Source organism: Medicago sativa, chromosome 6 (assembly GCF_051527215.1).
Source record: "Medicago sativa cultivar Bolivia chromosome 6, Bolivia_mono, whole genome shotgun sequence".
Classification (NCBI taxonomy): domain Eukaryota; kingdom Viridiplantae; phylum Streptophyta; class Magnoliopsida; order Fabales; family Fabaceae; genus Medicago; species Medicago sativa.
In genome coordinates this window covers 53,102,341-53,124,057 of record NC_140754.1, presented here as the reverse complement: position 1 = coordinate 53,124,057, position 21,717 = coordinate 53,102,341, and the positions used below count along the sequence as shown (strand labels likewise).

The 21,717-nt window shown below is 37.2% G+C and overlaps 1 protein-coding gene and 1 long non-coding RNA gene across 8 annotated transcripts in view; both read left to right on the top strand.

Annotated features, from left to right (window-relative positions):
* LOC146915632 (uncharacterized) overlaps nt 1-9,646 on the top strand; it is a 28,398-nt gene extending 18,752 nt beyond the window's left edge. For 4 of the 7 annotated variants that reach the window (XR_015014700.1, XR_015014697.1, XR_015014699.1 and 1 more), the window contains 3 exons: nt 4,898-5,027; nt 6,791-6,992; nt 9,279-9,646. This is a non-coding gene — a long non-coding RNA (uncharacterized LOC146915632). Of the gene's footprint in view, nt 1-3,695; nt 5,028-5,387; nt 5,472-6,790; nt 6,993-9,278 lie in introns of all 7 variants that reach the window. The other 3 variants (XR_015014698.1, XR_015014701.1, XR_015014702.1) reach the window with 3 other exon arrangements.
* A 1,613-nt stretch (nt 9,647-11,259) lies between these two features.
* LOC146915631 (chaperone protein ClpB1-like) lies at nt 11,260-11,998 on the top strand. The gene is made up of 3 exons (XM_085721402.1): nt 11,260-11,356; nt 11,419-11,851; nt 11,971-11,998. The coding sequence occupies exons 1-3, from the start codon at nt 11,260-11,262 to the stop codon at nt 11,996-11,998; spliced, it is 558 nt and encodes a 185-aa protein (XP_085577528.1).
* The last annotated feature ends 9,719 nt before the right edge of the window (nt 11,999-21,717 follow it).

Genomic DNA, 21,717 nt, shown 5'->3' with positions numbered 1-21,717 from the left:
TAGTTTGTTCTTGTTCGATACCCTAAAAAGAATGAGATCAATGCTTAAAACAAGATACTTAGAAACATTGTGTATAAAATATGGTTTTGATAAAATACCTTCGAACCATTATCACCAACATGTGAATGAGCACTAGAATGAGAAGTCTTTCGAAGACGTTTGAATGGTTTAGATGGTGAGATGGGGGGAGAACCTTCAGAAGCTTCCACTTCGACTTCCTTTTCTTGGACAAGTGAAATTTGTTCTTGTTTTCTTTTCCTTCTTCCTTCAGTATGGACTTTGGGAAGTGTTACTTTGGAAGCTTCAATCTGTTCTTTAGTTATCTCCACCTCGCTATCATCATCAGAGAGATCGACAGTTGCTTGTTCTTTCTTGTTCTTTGATCTAGAAGATCTTTTTGATGAAGTTGTTTTCACTTTGGGTTCCTTTGATTTAGAAGGTTCCTTTGATGCAGTCTCAGATTTCTTCGATTCAACTTCTTTAGTTTGGGAAGCTTTCTTTTTCTTCTTGTCAGACTTGCTTTTCGAAGTGTTCTGGGTGCTGGCATCATCGAGCTTTGCTTCTCCTGGAGTTAAAGGCAAAGCTGAAATATGTGATTATACAGATAAGTACTATTTCTTCTAAAAATAGTATTAATATATTTTAGTAAAAGAAAAATCATACCCATGATACTGGGAGTTTCGATTCGAACTTGGGATAATTCATAGCCAAGTTCACCATTATATTGGTATAAATGGCATTTAGCATAGGTTACTAAATTATTTTGTGGGAATTTGAAATTATAAAGTAACCATTTTGGGTATGGTGGCCTAAAGGCCAAAGCAAGATTACAAGATGGAAGTTTTGCTAGTTTCATTTTCTTTTCTAAAACATAAAGATATTTATTGGGTGTTCCAGGGGGAAAAATTGTTTCTGGAATTTTTTCTCGAACTTTATCTCTCAGAGTTTGAGCAGCATAATATACTGTCCTCTTTGGATGTAAAGGGTCATATGTTGTTTGATAATATCTTTGAAATTGCTGAATTTCTTTAATGTGCGTACCTCTAGTCTTCTTGTCTTTGTTCCGCAAAGTGTGAAAAGTACTGGTCAGTTGAGGCAGCAATTCATCAGGATTCCCTCGATTGGATTGGCGTGTGTAATAATTTCGCCACCATCGAAAGAATGCTTCAGAGCATGCAAATGATGTTGAGAAATATGTAGGCTCGAACACAGTTGTTTTCCTGGCTTGAATTATGGATTTCCACACAGGTTCGATCAGAGGAATTTTCCATTCACTTATACTTTTGAACAAAGAGCTGGGTTTCGATTGAACCATACCAAACTGTCTAGCTACATGGTTAGGTTGATAACCATATACTCCATAAGGACTACCAGGTGTAAGTCTGCTAGATAGATAGGTAGGGGTCAAATAAGCTTCCCATATAACATTGATTTCTGTTTTGTTGGCTGCTTTCGAAGTAGTGGGAAAGTCCTCTTTGAACCAGTTAGGTCCATATTTCCTAGTGGTAAATGGTGCCATCATAGGGGTGAAAATGGGACAATCAAGCAGGGTTTCATAAGCATTCTCAAAAAGTTGTTGTGAAGACTTGTTCCCATCGGGGTGAAACATAGCTAAGCCTATACCTTCAGTGGTCTTGTCTGAGTATGCTGATGTGTAAGAGGAAGGTAGGATCGAAGCAAGTTTTGATCCAAAAATGGCTAAAAGCCATAGTTGGAACAACCATATGGGTCCTGATACAACTAAATTCCCACCAGTTTGGGGATAATCTCTAAGATTATTAGTTGTATGGTTAAGGGTTTCATACAAAGAACCTAGAATCAGTTTGTTTAAACAGATATCTGTTCCTTCATGTAATTGACTAGCTAGACACATGAATTTCTTAGGGACTTGTACTGACCTTGAGCAAAAAACATGCATAGATAACCAGTAGGTTAAGAAAGCTACATGTTCATCTGCAGATACTTCAGCACATTCGGTATCATGGTTGTTAGCTATAAACAAACCATAGGCAGGGCTATCGAAATTTACTGAGTATTGAGAGGTGGTAACATCTGGATTAAAGGTGTATCCAGTTGGTTTTAAGCTAGTAAGGCCAGCCACATCTAAAAGGGTAGGAGTGAGCATTCCACATTTCAAGTGAAGGCTGTTGTTCGATGGGTTCCAAAAATGTAAAGCAGCAAATATCAATTCATTATGGTATTTTGGACCATATCGAGATATTTGGATGAGATCAAAAATCCCTTTCTCCTTCCAGAATTGTCCCTTTTGTTTTTGAACTTTGTCTAACCAAGCAATGTATTCTGGATAAGTTTTTGGTTCAGTCCTAATTTTGGATTTTACAAAACTTAGGTCAAAAGGACCTTTTGTGAAAATTAAAGGAGGTTGAGTTTCGATGCATGGGAAAAGAGAGTTAATCTCTGGAGTTTCAGGTTCTAGAGAAATGGGGCCTAAGAATGCATGTGGAGTATCAGTACAAGGGATGATTACCTGGGTTTTCCAGATAGCTTTTTCAGCTTCATTGATCTCTGGTTCATTCATAAAAGCAGGAGCAGCACTGGCGATTTCTTTAGTAAAATCAATGGGTTCTTCGCGATTCACATGAGAAGTTCCTGCTGCGTTCGTCATTGTTTAAGTGTTTTTGTGAGAATTTGATGAATAGTGAAGATTTCGTGGTTAAAGATAGAAGTTGCAGAAAATTCAAAGTGTTTTCTTCGAGAAAATTTTTGGCGGAGAAGAGGAACAGTGAAAGTGAAAATGAAATGGTGAAAAGTGAGAAGAGTAAAGGTGAGTTTGTTTTTATATGGACCTTTGATCATGACACATGTCAAGATCTTATTTTGACAGTTTTACCATTAAAGTGTTGTCTTTTCCAATGTTAGAGAACGTGGCCCACTAACTAAGATTGTGGGGTCAGTATTTAAAGGAAATTTGAATTAGTTTTGAATTAAATACTGACATCATTCATTTCGATGGAGAATGTTAGTTATTTTTTTTCAAAAACGTCTTTTTCTTCTTCGGTGAAATCGAAAATGGCGTTTCTGGGGGGCAATTTGTTAGCCAATATATTTTACTAGCTGTAATAAATGTGGTCAAAGTATAGTTGACCTAGATTTAAAGAAGATTCGAACAGAGTGTTGTATTGAAAGCAAATATGGGTTCGAAGATGGTAGAAGACTTCGATAAAGCAGTTTTCGAAGGTGGTTATCAACGGTTATTCTTTAAGTCAGTTTGTATTTTAAGTTTGTTTTCAAATAAGTAAAACTGTCGACTTGTGGCAGTTGTAGTTTGAATTTCGAAGAAGTGTAGTTATTTCTAGACTTAGTATAAATAGTAGTTTTTCATAGGAAAAACGGGTCACAATTCCATCATACAAACTTACACTCAAAGTATCCGTATGGAAGCGAGAAACGAGTCACAAGTTGCAATGTATGAATCTGTGTACCAACTCTTATTTAATCAATGCAATTTACCCTTTTTTCTTTAAGTGTTCTTGCACTTTACTTTGTTAAGTTCGATTGAGTTCAAGTGGATTGAATTCGATTGTTTTTATTGTATTTCTTATATTTTCGACACCAAAACACAGAATTTCTAACAACAAGAACAAACACAATATGTCCTAAGATTTACTGGTTGATCTTGCAAGTTACCATGTGTAAACCAGCGGTTGTTTACGAAAATCCAACGTAAACAACAGGATGATATACATGAACTTAAAGCTTAGAACTATGTAGCACTGACACTTCAATTAAAGATGTGTCCGGTTCTTGACACCGGTACTTGCAGTAACATTAGATTATTCTATTTTCTCAAATCATTAACAGTGTTGATGTGTCAGTGCTGTGTTAGACATCGATGTCTGTGTCAGTGCTTCATAGTTTGAGGTCAGTTACTTGATTGAGGTGAGATTTTTTTTCTTATGGCTAAAACTAATCCTTACATGAGCTACTACTACCAATCAAGTAGTGACACAGACATGAACACGACACTGACACATCGTCACCGGTAATAATTTATGAAAATGAAATAATTAAATTTTACCACATATGTCGGTGCCATTACGTTGTTGGACAATGACACATATTGGACATTGGACATACCTTCAAATTGAAGTGCCAATACTAAGATACTGACCATGTGATTGTGATATCATGCTTGTTGGTGTGATTATGCAGCCAGTGGAGCTGATACATCTCTTATACATTTTGAGGGATTTATATCATTAAAAATTACTATATGATAATTTTTATGTATATTATCGTTTTGTTATAGAAGAACACGTACAATTGTTCACCCTACTTCAATTGACACTTAGCATATCAAGGTTACTCGTAACCTTGACTCAAACAATGTCCATACGAAAAATCCCCTTAGCTGCAATCCAATTGATTTGGGTGAACTTGCTAATGTGTTTTCTGGGTGGCCTAATAATGGTAATGGAATGACAACAACCAACAACCACCAAGCCTTATCCCACCAAGTGGGGTCGGCTACATGGATCAAATGACGCCATAGTGTTCTATCAAAAACCATATTTGGATCCAACTCATTGACTTCTAAATCTTTTCTAATGGTTTTTCGAATGATTTTCTTAGGTCTTCCTCTACCTCTTTTAACCTGACTCTCCTCCATTTGATCTACTCTTCTTACAACGGCATCTACGGGTCTTCTCTCTACATGTCCAAAAATGTTACTTACACTAAAAAGAAAATTGGGAAAGTCATGATCTTTAAACTATTTATATTATGCAACCTATTCATAATACTAATACTTATCTAGAGCATTCCTTCATATATGATGTCATTTGAATATAGTTTAATTGCAATTATAATGTCATTTTGGTCTGCTATATCTATGCTGCAGCTGCATAATGTCTAAATCAGTGAATCTTTTTTTTAGTAAATGAAACATCAGTATCTGAAGAATCAATATCATATGGATTTTGCTACCTAAGAGGACACATTATCTTCTGCAGTAATGAAAGACAATATATCCGGATTACAGCCCTGGCTGGCCAACAAGCTTAGAGGTAATAATGTTAGGAGTATCAATCATGTTTATAGAGTTGTTGAAGTGTTTACATTTACACTTCATTTTTTTTATCAGTCAAGCATGCCTGAATTTCATTGGAAAACTCATTGTGTCTATTAAGATACGTTTCTTCCTAGCCACTTTAGTAATGGAAATGTACATTAGTTTTTCATTTTGATATTTTAAAAATCTCATAGAAGTTTACTATTACATTATGACTAAGTCTTATGTGAGAATCATTCTATGTTACTCTATTTTAATGTTACTCATTTTTTTCTTCCTGTATGCCCAATATGTATGATTTGATTATTAGGTCTCCTCTAAAGAAATACTCATATTAAAAAATTTGATTTAATAGGTAGACTGATTCTTCTCAAAGAGGATAAACAAATAACAAGCAAAATGACATACAGGATGACATACAAGAACTTAAAGCTTCGAAGTATGTAGCACTGACACTTCAATTAAAGATGTGTCTGGTTCTTGACACCGGTACTTGCAGTAACATTAAATTATTCTATTTTCTCAAATCATTAACAGTGTTGATGTGTCAGTGTTGTGTTAAACATCGATGTTTGTCAGTGCTTCATAGTTTGAGGTCAGTTACCTTGATTGAGGTGTGATTTTTTTCTTATGGCTAAAACTAATCCTTACATAAGCTACTACCAATCAAGTAGTGACACAGACATGAAGACGACACTGATACATCGTCACTGGTAATAATTTATGAAAATGAAATAATTAAATTTTACCACATATGTCGGTGCCATTACGTTGTTGGACAATGACACATATTGGAGACTGGACATACCTTCAATTTGAAGTGTCAATACTAGGATACTGCCCATGTGATTGTGATATCATGCTTGTTGGTGTGATTATGCAGCCAGTGGACCTGATCCATCTCTTTTACATTTTGAGGGATATATCATTACGAATTACTATATGATGATTTTTATGTGTATTACGTTTTGTTAAAGAAGAACATGCACAATTGTTCACCCTACTTTAACTGATAGTTACCGTATCAAGGTCACTCATAACCTTGACTCGAACAATGTCCATACGAAAAATCCCCTTAGCAGCAAATCCAATTGATTTGGGTGAACTTGCTAATCTGTTTTCTGGGTGGCCTAATAATGGTAATGTAATTAAGTAGAAAAGAAGAGCTTGCCGAAAAATGATATGATAGGAATCAGCATATTTTAACCTAAAGAATCTGGAGGTTGTGTATCCATAATACTTATCTAAAAATGTTACTTGCCCTAAAAATGTAAATTGGGAAAGTCACGATCTTTAAACTATTTATATTATGCAACCTCTTTAAGAATAGCATTCCTTCATATATATAACGTCATTTTGGTCTGCTATATCTATGCTGCAGCTGCATAATGTCTAAGTCAGTTAATCTTTTTTTAGTAAATGGAACATAACATCAGTATCTGAAGAATCAATAGCATAATTGATGATTTTTTTTTAGAGGCAAATGTTAATAGTTAATACGTTAGGGGGAGAGGGACTTGTTAGTAGCATTATTCGGACCCTAAAACTCTTACATAATACTGTTTGATGTCCCAATCCTTATTACTGCGCTATTCCTTAGGAGACCCACTTAGTGAAATTGATGATTTTAATAATCACTTGCTTAATTTCTAAGCTTTCTGCTGCATAATTGATTATAATTGAATTGTGACTGGCTTGATTATTATCACAGCTGCATTTTTTATTTGGTGCCATTGTTTCACTTATTTCGGTGACTAGGAAATGAAGGTTTTACAAAGCTGACATATACAAGAGGTACAACGAACAAGCCACTTGTTGCGGGATAAGCATTCTCAGTATTGAAGTATAGTAGAAACAAATTACATTGTATATCATTAGTTTTTGTCGCACTCTTCAAACTCGAACATATTTCTTAGCGAACTACACCTTTGGCTTGGAGGCATTGTAGAACTTAGACAAGGTAACCTAAATTAAGTTTCTGATTTCTCGTTTGTCTGTTTCTTTGTATATTGATCATTTCCATATTATCATTATTAATAGATTTGTTATGAGTATGTTTGATTCAAATTGTTGTGTGATAATGTTACAAAAATGTTGAATTTGATTTAGTATATAACTTTAAGAGCAATGCTAATGACAAACTCTCTAACACACTCCTTTGACCACTCTCTCATCCATTGGTCCACGTCACCACCTTTTAAAAATCACTTGGCTGGAAACCGGCTTGGCAGGTTAACAAACTTTTAATCTGAAAAGTGACAACTGTTCTGATAAACTTCCCCACCCCACCAGCCCCAGAGTCAATGAACTTCTTCGTTCCCACCCCACTATCAACACCTCTTTGACATTTCTTTTAAAATTTTGATGATCAATTCCATTTCATTTACCAGAGATTGTGCTTGAATAAGAAAGGCCACCATTAATTTTTTGAATGACGCCAAAAGGTTCAAACCAATTGCAACCTCCAATTACTCAATGATGATTGTCAAGTCGAGTGATTTCATAAGAATGGCATATGATATTTATCTATACAAAACAGTTGTTCACTGTTTCTATATGGCAAGATCAGAAATTGAATATTATGTATGCCATTCTTTAATAAATCGGTCATTAACAAAATCACAAAGGGGTCTCAGATCCAGAGATGTAGCATAAAAATAAAAATAAAACTAGTTATTATCTTGTTGAGATAAGATGTGAAGAAAAATGGGTTAAAAGAGACGAGGGAGATAAGAGGTAGAAGAAATAGATAAGCAATTTTTAGATCTGTACTGTGAAAAAACTAAAGGATATGTTCTGTGTTTTCTTGCAACCTGTGAAGCCCGTTAATAGGTAGAATGTTTAAAAGAAATGGTGATGTGGACCAATAGTTGAGGGAGTGTTGTTCAAAGGAGTGTGTTAGAGAGTTTGTCCTTAGCATTTCTCTAACTTTAAATACTTCTCTTAGAATACATGGCATTTAGTATGGGAAAGAGAACTTGTTTCCCACCATGGGAAAGCTATTTTTTTTACCACTTGATTAAATAGGAACACTGATTTAATCATAGACCACCCACACCATATCTTGTTTACATTGTCTTCAACATCATGGGATTGAAACTAACCCCGTCCACCATTTTCTTTACTGCTCAGTGCCTCCGTGATAGAAACAACACAAATTCATACTAGATTTTTTTCTCTCCCAATTGTTTCTAAAATAAGACTTATTCAAACTAATTATTTATTTATTTATTTATTTATCAACATTAATTTTAAAGAAAAACAAGAACCAAAATCAAAATTACTCTGTCAGAGGCAATATGGGTATAAAAAATAAGTAGAGTTTGAAGAAAAACAAATTATTTATTTATTTATTTATTAACATCTAGTTCAAAGAACCTTCGCCGGAGACCCACGGCACACCACCGCGGGAGAGTTTCCGGTCTCTTTCGGTAGTAAAGTTATGGATGCTGAACCAGATCTAATTTTTGAATATGTGATGATGAAGGAAAAGTCGAACCAGATCTAGTGTTTGTATATGTGATGGTGCTGAATTTACATAAAAAATGATAAAAAAATATTGGTTTCTTGATTACATATGACTCCTGTAGATGTGTTTTCTATGTTTGGGGAGATTTATTGGAGTTTGATTCATCTCTATATTATTGGTACAAATGCTTATAAGTTTGCTGATGGTGACAACATAGTCCCTCCTTGTTTCCAAAACTCAGCTCAGTTTGTCCAAATTTGAGTAGTAAATTTGTGTTCTTTGGATTGAAAAGTAAGACTGAGATGGAAGATAGTGTGGTGGTGGAATGGAGGAGAGAGAATGCGGATGGATTATATAGTATAGACATACCATCATAAAATGTGTATTCCTCTTTAATCTAACGGTTCAAAAAAACTTTCCCATGGTGGCAAACAACTTTGCTTTCCCATACTAAACCTCACCGTATGTAATATTTCTAAAATATCAATTTTATTTCCAATTTTTTCTTTCGAATGGAGGCTGGATATTTTTTTCTTTTTTTTATCATAATCATTAGGCTATTGTGAATAATTAATTGATAATGAAAAGCACAGGGTATAGAAGTTTGTGTCAAATTTGTAAGTATCAGTATGTAGTTTGTTGGGATTTTCATTTTATTTCTTCATGTTTCAAAATATTTATTATATGCTTTAACCTATCCCTTGTGTGTGTTTTGTCATGACATTTGCATCGCTGCTGCATCTTCTGCACTCGCAACACAAAAATTATAACGATCAGTCATAATAATTGGTGGAAGGCATCCCATGAAGAAAACATACATTGTTGGATTTAAGAATAATGGGGAGATTACTACATTACAACTTTAGATATTGGTCAATACGTTGTTTCACCCTCCCTTGTACGTCGTCGTTGCGTCATCGCCTCGCGTCATTGTTGCTCTCATCTCACCGCACCCCCTCTGGTATGCCATTGTTAATGTTTACTTCATAACTTTGAGTTAAAAATTGATGTAAAACTTAGGTTATGATTGACAAATTTTAGTCTTCCTTCAACGAGGATGTGATTTTCACCTACATTGATTTAATTTTATGTATGTTCATGATTTTCTACTTTCTGATGTTAATCTTACAACATTTTTTTTTCTTCTTATTTCCCACTAACTAGTAACTACGTATGTTCAAGTAGAAACTAGGAAAACCTTATGTACCACCAGTGGCGGATCTTAGTATAGACCCATGGGGGCCATGGCATCCCCTAGGTTTTCAATATATACTATATTAGGCGTATTATGTCTATTAGTTTTCAGCTGATGCATTGGAAAGGTAGTCTAAAAATCACCCCATGGTCGCGAGTTCGACACTCACGCCGTCTTCTTTTTACATATTTCTCTTGTATTTTTACATATTTTATTCAAAAATACATGTTTGTGGGGATTCGAACCTGCACCCCCTTGCAGACTCACACCATCTTTTTACATATTTCTCTTGTATTTTTACATATTTTATTCAAAAAAACATGTTTGTGAGGATTCGAACCTGCACCCCCCTTGCAACTTTCAAACAATTTAAACCACTAGGTCAGGTAATAATTTTTTCTACTTCTTGAAACCGTTTAATATATATTTCAAAATGGTTTGGCACCCCCAACAAATTTACTCAAGATCCGCCACTGCGTTCCACATTTGTAGGCTTTGGTGCTTGTTAGTGGTAGTTTCAACTTCATATATCCATTTACCCTTCGTACACTAATACCCTTAGTACATCTGATCTATCCAATTACCTTCAATCAGTTAATTCATAGAAGATTCATGTAAATGATGACTCCAAACTTGAACTTGGATTCTGAAAATCATTCTGAAGACTTTAATCAAGTAATTTGCAATGTATCCTTCCAAGAATCACCCCATGATAGTTAATTAAGGATCAATAGTCACTCCATATAGGAACTGATGGGAAAAACTCACATTAATTTCTCATGTACAAAGTAGGGTTTCATTCGGTGGTTGCATCTTCACCCTCAATTTCTTAGTTCTCACTTGACTGCATTTTCTCTTCCGGTGCACCATCGTGGTTGCACAACCATCATACTCGCATCGTCATCGAGTTTGCAGCAAGTACAGGTATTTGTTGTTATCCTCTTTCAGTGTTGCAAGACAACAGCTATAGCTCCGATATGGCATAGAGGAATTTGAACAAACCGCTACTTACCGTAATCGGTGATTGACAACATTGTGCTCTTCAAGTTTCATGTTCTCACTTCAATGATGGAGATTGTTTTTACTGCAATAAGTTTTTTTTTGTGTCGCTGTTTCTAGGGTAAAATCAGAAGTTGAAAAGCTTTACTGTAAAGAACGGAAGAAAGTTGAAAGTCTTTTGGTGATACAAATTTTCATGTTTTGAAAAAATAAAAGAACACCGATAAATAAAAATAAAATTACAAGCATTCTCTTCAACCAACAACAATTTTGAAATAAAAAATCAATAATGAACCAATACAATTTAGGCGAACATCAGCATTTTGAGTCTTCAAGAGAACATCTGCCAACATGTACAAAAGCTTTGAAGATGCTGTTGTTGTTTCTACTTTCTAGGGTAAAATCAGAAGTTGAAAAGCTTTATCGTAAAGAAAGGAAGAAAGTTGAAAGTGCTTTTGGTGATACAAATTTTCAACTTTTGAAAAAATATGGCAGAAATTTGGTTGAACAAGCAGGGAAGCTTGACCCTATTAGTGGACGTGTCATGAGATAGAAAGGCTTGTCATGATTTTATCAAAAAGGAATAAGAACAATCTTATTCTTGTAGGAGAGCCAGGTGTTGGAAAAACTGTTGTTGTTGAGGCTCAAAGGATAGGTAGAGGTATCTTGAAAATGGTAAAACAGATCTTGGAAATATTGCTAATGCAAGGATATTTGCTTTAGATATCGGCGCATTATTTGCTAGTGCTAAGAGCAGGGGAGATTTTGAAGAGAGGTTGAAGGAAGTTTTGAAAGAAGTGGAAGAAGCTCAAGGAAGGGTAATTCTTTTCATCAATGAAATCCGTCTTGTTCTTGCTGCTGGTAGAATTGAAGGATCGACGGATGCTGCTAATCTTCTCAAACCAATGCCTGATCGTGGTGGATATCTTAGATGCATTGGCGCAACAACAATCGAAGATAACAGGAAGTATGTTGAAAAAGATGCAGCATTTGAGAGAAGGTTTGTACAGGTTGATGTAGCTGAACCCAATGTTCCAAATAACATTAGTATTCTTCATGGAATAAAAGAGATATACGAGGATCGCTATGGTGTTATAATTCAAGACGATGTTATTGTTGCTGCAGCTCAGTTGTCTAGTCGATACATAGCTGGTATGTTCTTTTGTACTCTATTGACAATTGTTTATTTTGATATTAATCAGTTATGCAATGAATTTAGTTGATTTTGGTTAGTTATTGTTTTGATAACATATATTTGTGTTTCGTATTTTTTAGGGCTCATCTTCCTGACAATCGTCCTTAGATTAGCCGCATCCATTGATCCTTCAATTCTACCCAAGAACAAGATGGATTTCATTGATGAAAAGAATTACCCTTCATTCAGCTTCTTCCACTTCTTTCAAAACTTCCTTCAAACTCTCTTCAAAATCTCCCCTGCTCTTAGCACCAGCAACTATTGCATCGATATCTAAAGCAAATATCCTTGCATTAGCAAGATTTTTGATATCTGTTTTACCATTTTCAAGATCTTTTTTACCTCTACCTATCCTTTGAGCCAACCCTTCAACAACAACAGATTTTCTAACTCCTGGCTCTCCTAAAAGAATAAGATTGCTCTTATTCCTTTTTGATAAAATCACGACAAGCCTTTCTATCTCTTGATCACGTCCAATAATAGGGTCTATTTTCCCTGCTCGTTCAACCAAATTGCTACGATATTTTTTCAAAACTTGAAAATTTGTATCACCAAAAGCACTTTCACCTTTCTTCCTTTCTTTACGATAAAGCTTTTCAATTTCTGATTTTACCCTTGAAACATCTGTTATACCCTAATTTTGGACCTAAAAATACTTGCTCAAAATATTTTTTCATCTTTGATATATGTCTATTACTCTTAAAAGATTGCCAATTTGCTATTGTTTTGCATTGATATTTTACTCTGCTTTATCTCCCAATTTAGTTTTAAAAATCTTTTCAACTGTGTTTGTCTATGTTTACTTGCATTTCAAGTCATTTGAATATGTCTCTAATCAATTGCATATTTCTCTGCATTTTATTTCAATATTATTTGCAAAATTCATGAAAAAGGGTATTTTAGTCATTTCCTGCATTCAAACTCATTTTAGTCCTTGAAAATTGTTTGAGTCTTTTCAATTGGTTTGTATAAGTCCATGTATCAATTCCATGTTAAAATCCATTTCAAAAATTACATTTAAAGTCATTTTGAGTCAGTTTAGCCCCTGGGGGCATTTTAGTCATTTCCAGTGATAAAACTCTTTTAATCCCTAAAAATTGTCTCTGAGTCTTTTCAATTTGTTTGAATAACCTCTTGCCTTAATTCCCTGTTAAAAAACCATTTTAAAATTGCATTTGAGGCATTTCGAGTCAGGTTAGTCCCTAGGGGCATTTTGGTCTTTTCACATGAAATTTTGACGGAGAGAGGTTACTTTAAAGTACCTCATTTATGTAGTTGGTTCATTTTAGTCCATTTTGTGTTTTTTATTGGTTTCACTTTACGTTTTTTCCAATTTACCAAATTTTATTCCAATTTTATCTTAAAATTGCATTTTAGTCTAGTATTGTTAATTGCAGTCCAGTCCTTGTATTTTTCCTTTTTTGCAGAAAAGTCCCAAAGGTCAAAGCAGTTAGAGATCAGTCAAAGTTTGTTACATTTACAGTCCACGTGGCAGCAAGCTATTGGTTCAGAGTGCACAAGTGTCAGCCTATAAAAGGCCAAGTCATCACAAGGTCCATTCATTCATTGCCACATCACAAAAACACATTTACTTTTCTCTCTCCCAAATCAATGAATCAAAGCCAAGAAAAAATTTCAAAAACAACGATGAAGGTTTGAAGAATCTTCAAACCCTAACCGTTCCAGAACATAAAATTCACATCAAATCATCACCAATTCAACACTGAACCATCAATTCTCATCAATTCCACCACAAACGAATTCGATTCAATAATCATTTCATCAAATCAGTTTCGAATTCATCATTTTCTACAAAGCTTAACATCACAGAACACTCAACAACTCCGAAATCACCAGAAGAGCTCAAGAAAGTTCGCGAAAGTGAGAAGAGGAAGAAGAGGGAAGAGTACCGATTTATTTTCGGTTTTCAAGCTAGAAATCTCTTACCAGAAGCACGAAGAAGAAGATCGAGGTGTTCCATCGTCTTCTCCCTTTTTTCCTCCATTTTCAACGTGGTAAGTTCTTAGTTCCTCTTCTTCCGTCGTTCTTTCTTCGCAAATTCAAACATCTAGGGTTCGTTCTTGTTCACCGTTCACAGATCAGCGTAGATCGAAGGTTTGTGAGTGTTTATTTCCAAAATTTGTTTTAAAAAAAAACTCAAATCATCAAAGCCGTAAAGATCTCCGTTGATCTACGCCGATCTACTCATTTCTGGTGTTTGTGAGGTTCGGATTGATGTTTAACTTCAAAATCCTAGCGTTTTGGTGTCTGTTTGGCTTAGATTCGTAGGGTTAGGGTTTGAAGAACGTTTGTGTTCATCGGAGACGATGAAGTTTCCGGCGGGACTCTCCAGTTTCCGGCCAAGCTTCATCATCTCCGACGTGTTGTGTCTGGAGAGAGCTAGAGTGAGAGGGAGAGAGAGCTTTAGAGAGAGAAACGAGGGTTGGAAATGGCATATGGAACCGGTTCAAGGTCTTATATAGGCCTGTGAACCGGTTCGACCCGTTTTTCAACCCTAACCAGCCCTTTTGACATTTGAGCCCAATTTCCAGGCCCCCTGCTACATGAACCCCCCCTTTTAGTGCGTTTGTGATGAATCTTGCTGTTTATACCCCCTGTTTGATCATTTTTTATACTAAAATGTTCTAGAAAAATTGCAAGGCTTTTCTTGTTAAAAAAACTCCATTGATTTTTCGTTTTTTTTAAAGTGTTGAAAAAAACTCCAATTAATCATGTATCTCATGCATAGTATTTTCTTGTGTGTGTTTCTTGAATTTATGCATGTTAAATCTTACCTCCAAAACATGGAAAGTGCATGAGATTCTCATTCTTGTTTGCTTGTTAAGTTTTGTACTTGAATCTTGGTAAAAAATGTAGAAATAAATGTGGTAACTATGTTCATAGGAATCATTGTGAATTTTGTGAGATATTAGTCCCTTTGGTTCTTGTATCATGACTAAAAATTTGGCTATGATATTAGATCATTGGATTCACACTTTACAAAGTCCATAATGATTATTTAAAGCATGTTGTTATGTCAATTTCTTGCATTTTAATCTTTCTTTTGCTCTTGATGAATTCTTGTTTTCAAAATATGTCAAAATACATGCTCATAATCCCTTGATTACTTCTATGTCATTGCCTTATTTCTTTCCTATGATTTTACCCTTTCAAAATGTCTAAAAGAGTCAAGTTTCAATGTGTTTTTGCTTGCTATACCTTACTTGCTTCATCTTTTGCTATTATATCATTTGTGCTACTAACCCTTTCATTTCATGTTTCATTCATCCATGAGCATTTCATCCTCCATCTTATATTCTTAGTTCCTTGTTTCTTGCACTTTAAGTTTTGCCAAGGCTTAGCATGTAAAACTTAGGGACTTTGTAATTTCTTTTATGCAATTTTTAATTTCTTGCAAGACCATAGAATGTAAACTAGGGCATGTGTAAAGGACAATGGACTCTAATGATGTACACCGACACAAGCACCGACACATGCACACATATCACATGGTTACTTTAGATGTATTCTTAGGGAATGCATGCTTTAGATGTATGCTTAGGGATCGCGACACTTAGAAAAATTCTCTTTTCCAAAAAATATGAATAACTTCACTCAAATATTTTTCTAAATAAACTTTGGGATCAAAATCCCATTGATTTTCCCTTTATTTTCTTGAACAAAAATCTTAATGAATTCTAATCATACTTAGATCTTTTCTTTGCAAAATAACCAATTCCACCGCACATTCTTCCAAATCTTATGCCCTTGAGGCCTCTCTCTCTTATTCTTCAAAATCCCATTTTCAAAATTAAAATCAATCAACAAAAACAAAAAACATTTTTGGAAGAGAACTACGGTGGATTTGATCCCTTAAAAAGGGTACGTAGGCAAGGAAACAATATTGCTTCAATTCAAATAAAATATAAATTCAAACATCTTCTTCTCCCTCCAATTCTTGACTTAGTAAACCTTAAGTGTAAATATCACTTTTCAAATAGCATTTAAAAATAAAGCGCGCACGTAGAAAGTAAAGACGGTTCCTATAGGATACTATAGTCGTTATGGGTGCCTAACACCTTCCCGGACCTCGATTCTCAAGGGTTTTGCTTGTTTTTCCCTTCCCAAGAAAAAATGAGATATCAAAGGTTAAAAAGGTTCGAACGTAATCAATGTTTGACACCCGAAAAACCAAGATAAAACAGCTGGCGACTTCACTGGGGAGATTCGAGAGTTACGCCTAGTCTTTATCTCCACGCTTGCGTTTTCGTTTTTACTTGCTTCTCTCTTGCTTTCTTATGTGAATAAATGTTTAAATTTCTTGTAAACGTGTGGAGTGAGAATATCAAAAGTCCTACACCCGGGCTGAGTGAACTTAGGATTTAGGGGGGATATAATCGACAATTCATTCCGAGGGTTGCCTCGTGTATTGGATTATGCGATCAATCCCACATAGCTGAGGCATTTTGGGGGTGATGTTGTCGGCGCGTGTTGTCGCGTTTAGGCACTTTACTTCTAATTGTTCTATGACGCTATGAACCGCAGATAACCGAACCCATCCATGGCCATTTTCTAGGATGTAGTGCGGAGGCTAAACCGAGTGTTGTCTCGAGTTTTAGTCGTCACGCGATACTACACTCAAGTTAGACCTTCTTACGGATAATCATGGAGCGAGTGTTTGTCTCGTGACACCATGATATACGTCGGAGAGGTTGCGACTTTGGAACTTTTTAGAACCCGGCTACTATTATCCAATGCCCTAGATTCACCGGACACCGTGTCCACCCATGACTTCTTGACTTTGAATTCCAACCCACCATGTTTTCTCCGTACTTGAATGTGATCATGCATACATGCATACATGCATAAAATTTTTCCATGCATTTATCGAAGGGCTTTGACAAATTGAATTTGTAAACATTGTAGGAATGGGGAAGACTAAATCCTACAAGTTCAAGGAAGTGGATTTGGCTAGTTTGAGAGATTTGGCACTCAAGATCAAGGATCCGACTGGTTTCCGACATCGTTACGGGGATTTACTTACTATTCTCCGGACTAATGTGGATGAGAAGCTTGTGCACACTTTAGTGCAATTCTATGATCGGGACTATCAGTGCGTCACTTTTCCCGACTTTCAGTTGGTGCCCACACTCGAGGCTTATTCTTGCTTGATGGATCTATCTATTGCTAAGGGGGTACCTTTCGCGGGACTTGAGAATCCTCCTACTCCTTTGGTTATTTCCCGTGATCTTCATCTCAAGACCACCGATGTCTCCAAGAATCTTGTCACTAAGGCTCACATCCGAGGGTTCATTTTGGAGTATTTACTTGAGAAAGCCAACCTCAAAACCACTTATCAGGACACTCTTGAGGCTATTCTTGCACTACTCGTCTATGGGCTTATTCTCTTTCCAAATCTTGATGACTTCGTGGACATGAATGCTATTATGATCTTCCACTCCAAGAATCTGGTTTCTACGTTGCTAGCTGACACATACCATGCTATTCACGATCGATCCAGCAAGGGTCGTGGATACATTCTTTGTTGTGTACCTCTCCTCTATAGGTGGTTTATTTCGCACCTTCCGAAGTCTTTCCATGATAATCCAGAGAATTGGACTATTTCATAGAGGATCATGGCTCTCACCCCTAATGAAGTGGTTTGGCTCACTCCCGCTGCTAGAGTCAAAGAAATCATCCTTGGTGGTGGAAAGTTTCTTAATATACCTCTTCTTGGTACCCGGGGTGGAATCAATTATAACCCGGAGCTCGCCTTGCGACAATTTGGTTTCCAGATGAAAGAAAAGCCCATCCATCTTGCTACATCTCCTTACTTCTTCCATTACTCTAATGCTCCCACAGGAATAAGAGAAGATTTCATAGAGGCTTGGTCTAAACTTCGGAAGAAAGAGGTGAAGCATATGGGGGTGAGGTCCGATGTTGCTCATGAGGCCTATACTCATTGGGTGATAAATCAAGCTGAGAAGGGAATTATCTTGTAAAACATTGTGATGTTTGATTGTTTCAGTTTGTTTAGCCATGTTACAAATTTCTAATTCGTCTAAAACCCTTCGATAACATAAAAAGAGTCCTCTTTTGCATATGCATTTACACATCTCATGCATCATATGCATTCATTGGTCACAAAAGACTTCCCTCGTGCTCATTACCTCCTGGTTCTTCTGCCGCAGTCTGAAAAGTGGCTCGTGCTCGTAAGGTTTACCAACCAGATAGAGTTCATCAAACAAGATTATACAAGAGAAGAAACATGGCTAACTTTGAAGAAGAAAATGCTCAGCTCCGTGCCAAATTGGCTGCTATGAAAGAAGACTTGGCTAAGGTTCATGACGCTATGTCTACTATGATGGCTGCACAAGAACAACCAGCCACATCTGTTCCAGCTTCTACTGAAATGATTCCATCTATCCCACTGTCTACTGTGGTTTCTGATGCTCGTTTTGTTATGCCCAATGGACGCCCTTATGGACTCTCGGCTTTCTATGCCCCTGATACTGCGGCTGGTATTTCTGGTATTGGCAATCAAGGACAGATTCCTGTGACAACTTTTGCTTTTACACCTACCTCTATGCCTCAAGTGACTACTGTTGTTACCGATTCTATTGTACATACTGTGCAACAGGTAACTGATGTTGATACCCCGCGGGGACAAGTCCCTATAATGGAGGCTATGAGAAGACAGTTAAAAGAGTTAGCTGGAGAACTCCGCGAGGTCAAAGCTAGCCGTGGGAACGGTGTTCTGCTAAGGCTCGTGATCTATGCTTGGTATCCCGATTTGAGGTTCCTAAGAAGTTCAAAGTGCCAAATTTTGACAAATACAATGGGACTTCTTGTCCACATAGCCATATCATTCGATACGTCCGAAAGATGGCCAACTACGCAGATAATGATGCGCTGATGATCCACTGCTTCCAGGATAGCTTGATGGAAGATGCAGCAGATTGGTACACTGGTTTAAGCAAAGACAATATCCATACTTTTGGGGAACTCGCTGCTGCTTTTGAAAATCATTATGAGTTCAACGCCCGCTTGAAGCCGAATAGGGATTCTCTTAAGTCTTTGTCTCAGAAGTCAGATGAAACCTTCTGTGAATATGCTCAGAGATGGAGAGGGGCAGCTGCCCGTGTTTCTCCTCGGCTTGATGAGGAAGAACTGACACAGACATTCCTGAAAACTTTGAAGAAGGAATATGTTGAAAGAATGATAGTCTCTGCTCCAAATAATTTCTCCGACATGGTTACTATGGGAACTCGCCTAGAGGAGGCTGTCAGAGAAGGTATCATTGTTCTTGAAAAGGGGGAATCTTCAGCTAATGCACCTAAGAAGTATGGTAATGGCCACCATAAGAAGAAAGAGTCTGAAGTAGGGATGGTATCTGGTAACCAGTCTACAGCTGCTACTCAGTTACCTCTGCCCTACCAATATATGCAGTACTCTCAACATCCTTTCTTCCCACCATTCTACCAGCAATATCCTCTACCACCGGGTCAACCACCAGTGCCCGTTAATGCCATTGCCCAGCAGGTACAACAGCAGCCTTCTGCTCAACAGCAACAGCAGCAACAACAGGGTCCTCGGCCTAAGACTTATTTTCCACCAATACCAATGCGGTATGCCGATCTGCTCCCAACTCTACTCGCTAAAGGCCACTGCGTCACCAAACCAGGCAAGCCTCCGCCTACGCCATTGCCTCCCAGGTTCCGACAGGATCTCACATTCGAATTCCATCAGGGCGCTCAAGGCCACGATGTGGAAGGTTGCTATGCTCTGAAGTACGTCGTAAAGGATCTGATAGACATAGGACGGTTGACTTTTGAAAATAGTGTTCCTCACGTTCTTGACAATCCACTTCCAAACCATGCTGCCGTTAATATGATCGAGGCTCTCGAAGGAGTTCGTGTTCCTAGAGAGGCTCCCATTTTAGATGTCCGTAACGTTGCTACTCCTTTGGTGCCACTACATGTCAAACTTTTCCAGGCTTTTATGTTTAATCACGATCATGCTTCTTGTTCAGTATGTCTTCAAAATCCCATGGGTTGTTGTGTGGTGCAAGATGATATACAGAGCCTAATGAATGGTAAACACTTGATTGCTAGTGATGTTTGTGTGATTGTGCCGGTTTTCATGATTCTCCTGCTACGGGTGTGCCACAGCCAAGGAATGTTGAACCCTTAGTAATCAGGTTACCTGGCCCGATATTCTATCCCTCTACGAAGGCAATCCCTTGCAAGTATGATGCAACTATGATTGAGAATGGGGTGGAAGTGCCTCTGGTATCCCCAGCTACGGTTGATAATGTTGCTGAAGAAATTACAGCTCTAAGAAGCGGAAAAGTCCGTCCACCCTTGTTCCAAAAGAAGGTGGTTACACCTGTTGCTACAATAACTCCACCAGTTGCTCCTTCTGTTGACAAGAACGCCGACCCATCAGGCCAGTCTATTGAAGAATCTAATCTGGACGAAATTCTGAGGCTTATTAAAAAGAGCGATTATAAGATTGTAGACCAGCTGCTGCAAACTCCGTCAAAAATATCCATCTTGTCTCTGTTCTTGAGCTCAGAAGCTCACAGAAAAGTGTTAATGAAGGTACTGGAGCAGGCCTATGTTGATCATGAAGTCTCTGTAGATCAGTTCAATGGGATAGTGGGTAACATTACTACTTGCAATAACTTGGGGTTTGGTGACGATGAGCTCCCCGAAGCAGGGAAATACCACAATTTAGCTTTGCATATCTCAGTACACTGTAAGTCTGACATCATATCCAATGTATTAGTGGACACTGGATCGTCCTTAAATGTAATGCCAGAGTCTACGCTGAGACAGTTGAGTCATCATGGACTCTCTCTAAGGGGAAGTAGCTATTTGGTTAAGGCTTTCGACGGATCTCGTAAAGACGTTCTTGGAGAAGTAGATTTGCCAATTACCATTGGTCCTGAGACATTCCAGATCACTTTTCAGGTCATGGACATCAATGCTTCTTACAGTTGTCTCCTTGGAAGACCGTGGATTCACGATGCTGGGGCAGTAACTTCCACTCTGCACCAAAAGCTCAAGTTTGTGAGGAATGGTAAGCTTGTCACTGTACATGGTGAAGAAGCGTATCTGGTTAGCCAAGTGTCATCTTTCTCTTGTGTCGAAGCAGGGTCCGCTGAAGGGACGTCATTTCAAGGGTTGACTGTTGAAGGTGCAGAGCCCCGGAGAGCTAGTGCTAGTATGGCTTCATTGAAAGACGCCCAGAAAGCTGTTCAAGATTTTGGAGAACAAGCGTAAAGAGGGCATTGGGTTCTCCCCGACCTCAGGCATTTCAACAGGAACTTTCTATAGTGCTGGGTTCATTAATGCTATTGCTGAAGATGCTGCTGAAAGTAGTTATGTGCCTACGTTTGTTGTACCAGGAGGCACCGTGAGAAATTGGGAAGCCATTGACGTTCCTTTAGTCATGGATGCTTCCATGTAATGTGTCTTGTTGCTCATGCTTTTCTTTGTTTTCAAAATAACAATCCTTTCGCTCTGCCCAATGCGAAAATGATGTCATTGTAATGGCATGTTTGTTTCGGCATTACCGTTCTCAATAAAGGTTGTCGTCTTTCTCACGACTATTTGTTTTTTTTACTTTTTAGTGTCTTTTTCTTGGAAATAATGGTAATGCCAGAAAAAACCAAAACATCTGTATTTTCTTATTAATTTCAAAAATCTGCATGAAAAACATTTTTTCTAAAATCATCCCAATCATATTATGCAGATTGAACCATAATAAACCCGTTGAACACAGTGACCCTATGGTTCCTCCAAATTTTGAATTCCCTGTAT

Bases quoted from the DNA above. Each gene is read 5' to 3' on its own strand.
- LOC146915631 (XM_085721402.1), top strand. From the start codon at position 11,260: ATGATTTTATCAAAAAGGAATAAGAACAATCTTATTCTTGTAGGAGAG. The intron at 11,357-11,418 runs GTATCTTGAAAA...TATTTGCTTTAG, and splicing joins GGCTCAAAGGATAGGTAGAG to ATATCGGCGCATTATTTGCT. The intron at 11,852-11,970 runs GTTCTTTTGTAC...CGTATTTTTTAG, and splicing joins AGTCGATACATAGCTGGTAT to GGCTCATCTTCCTGACAATC.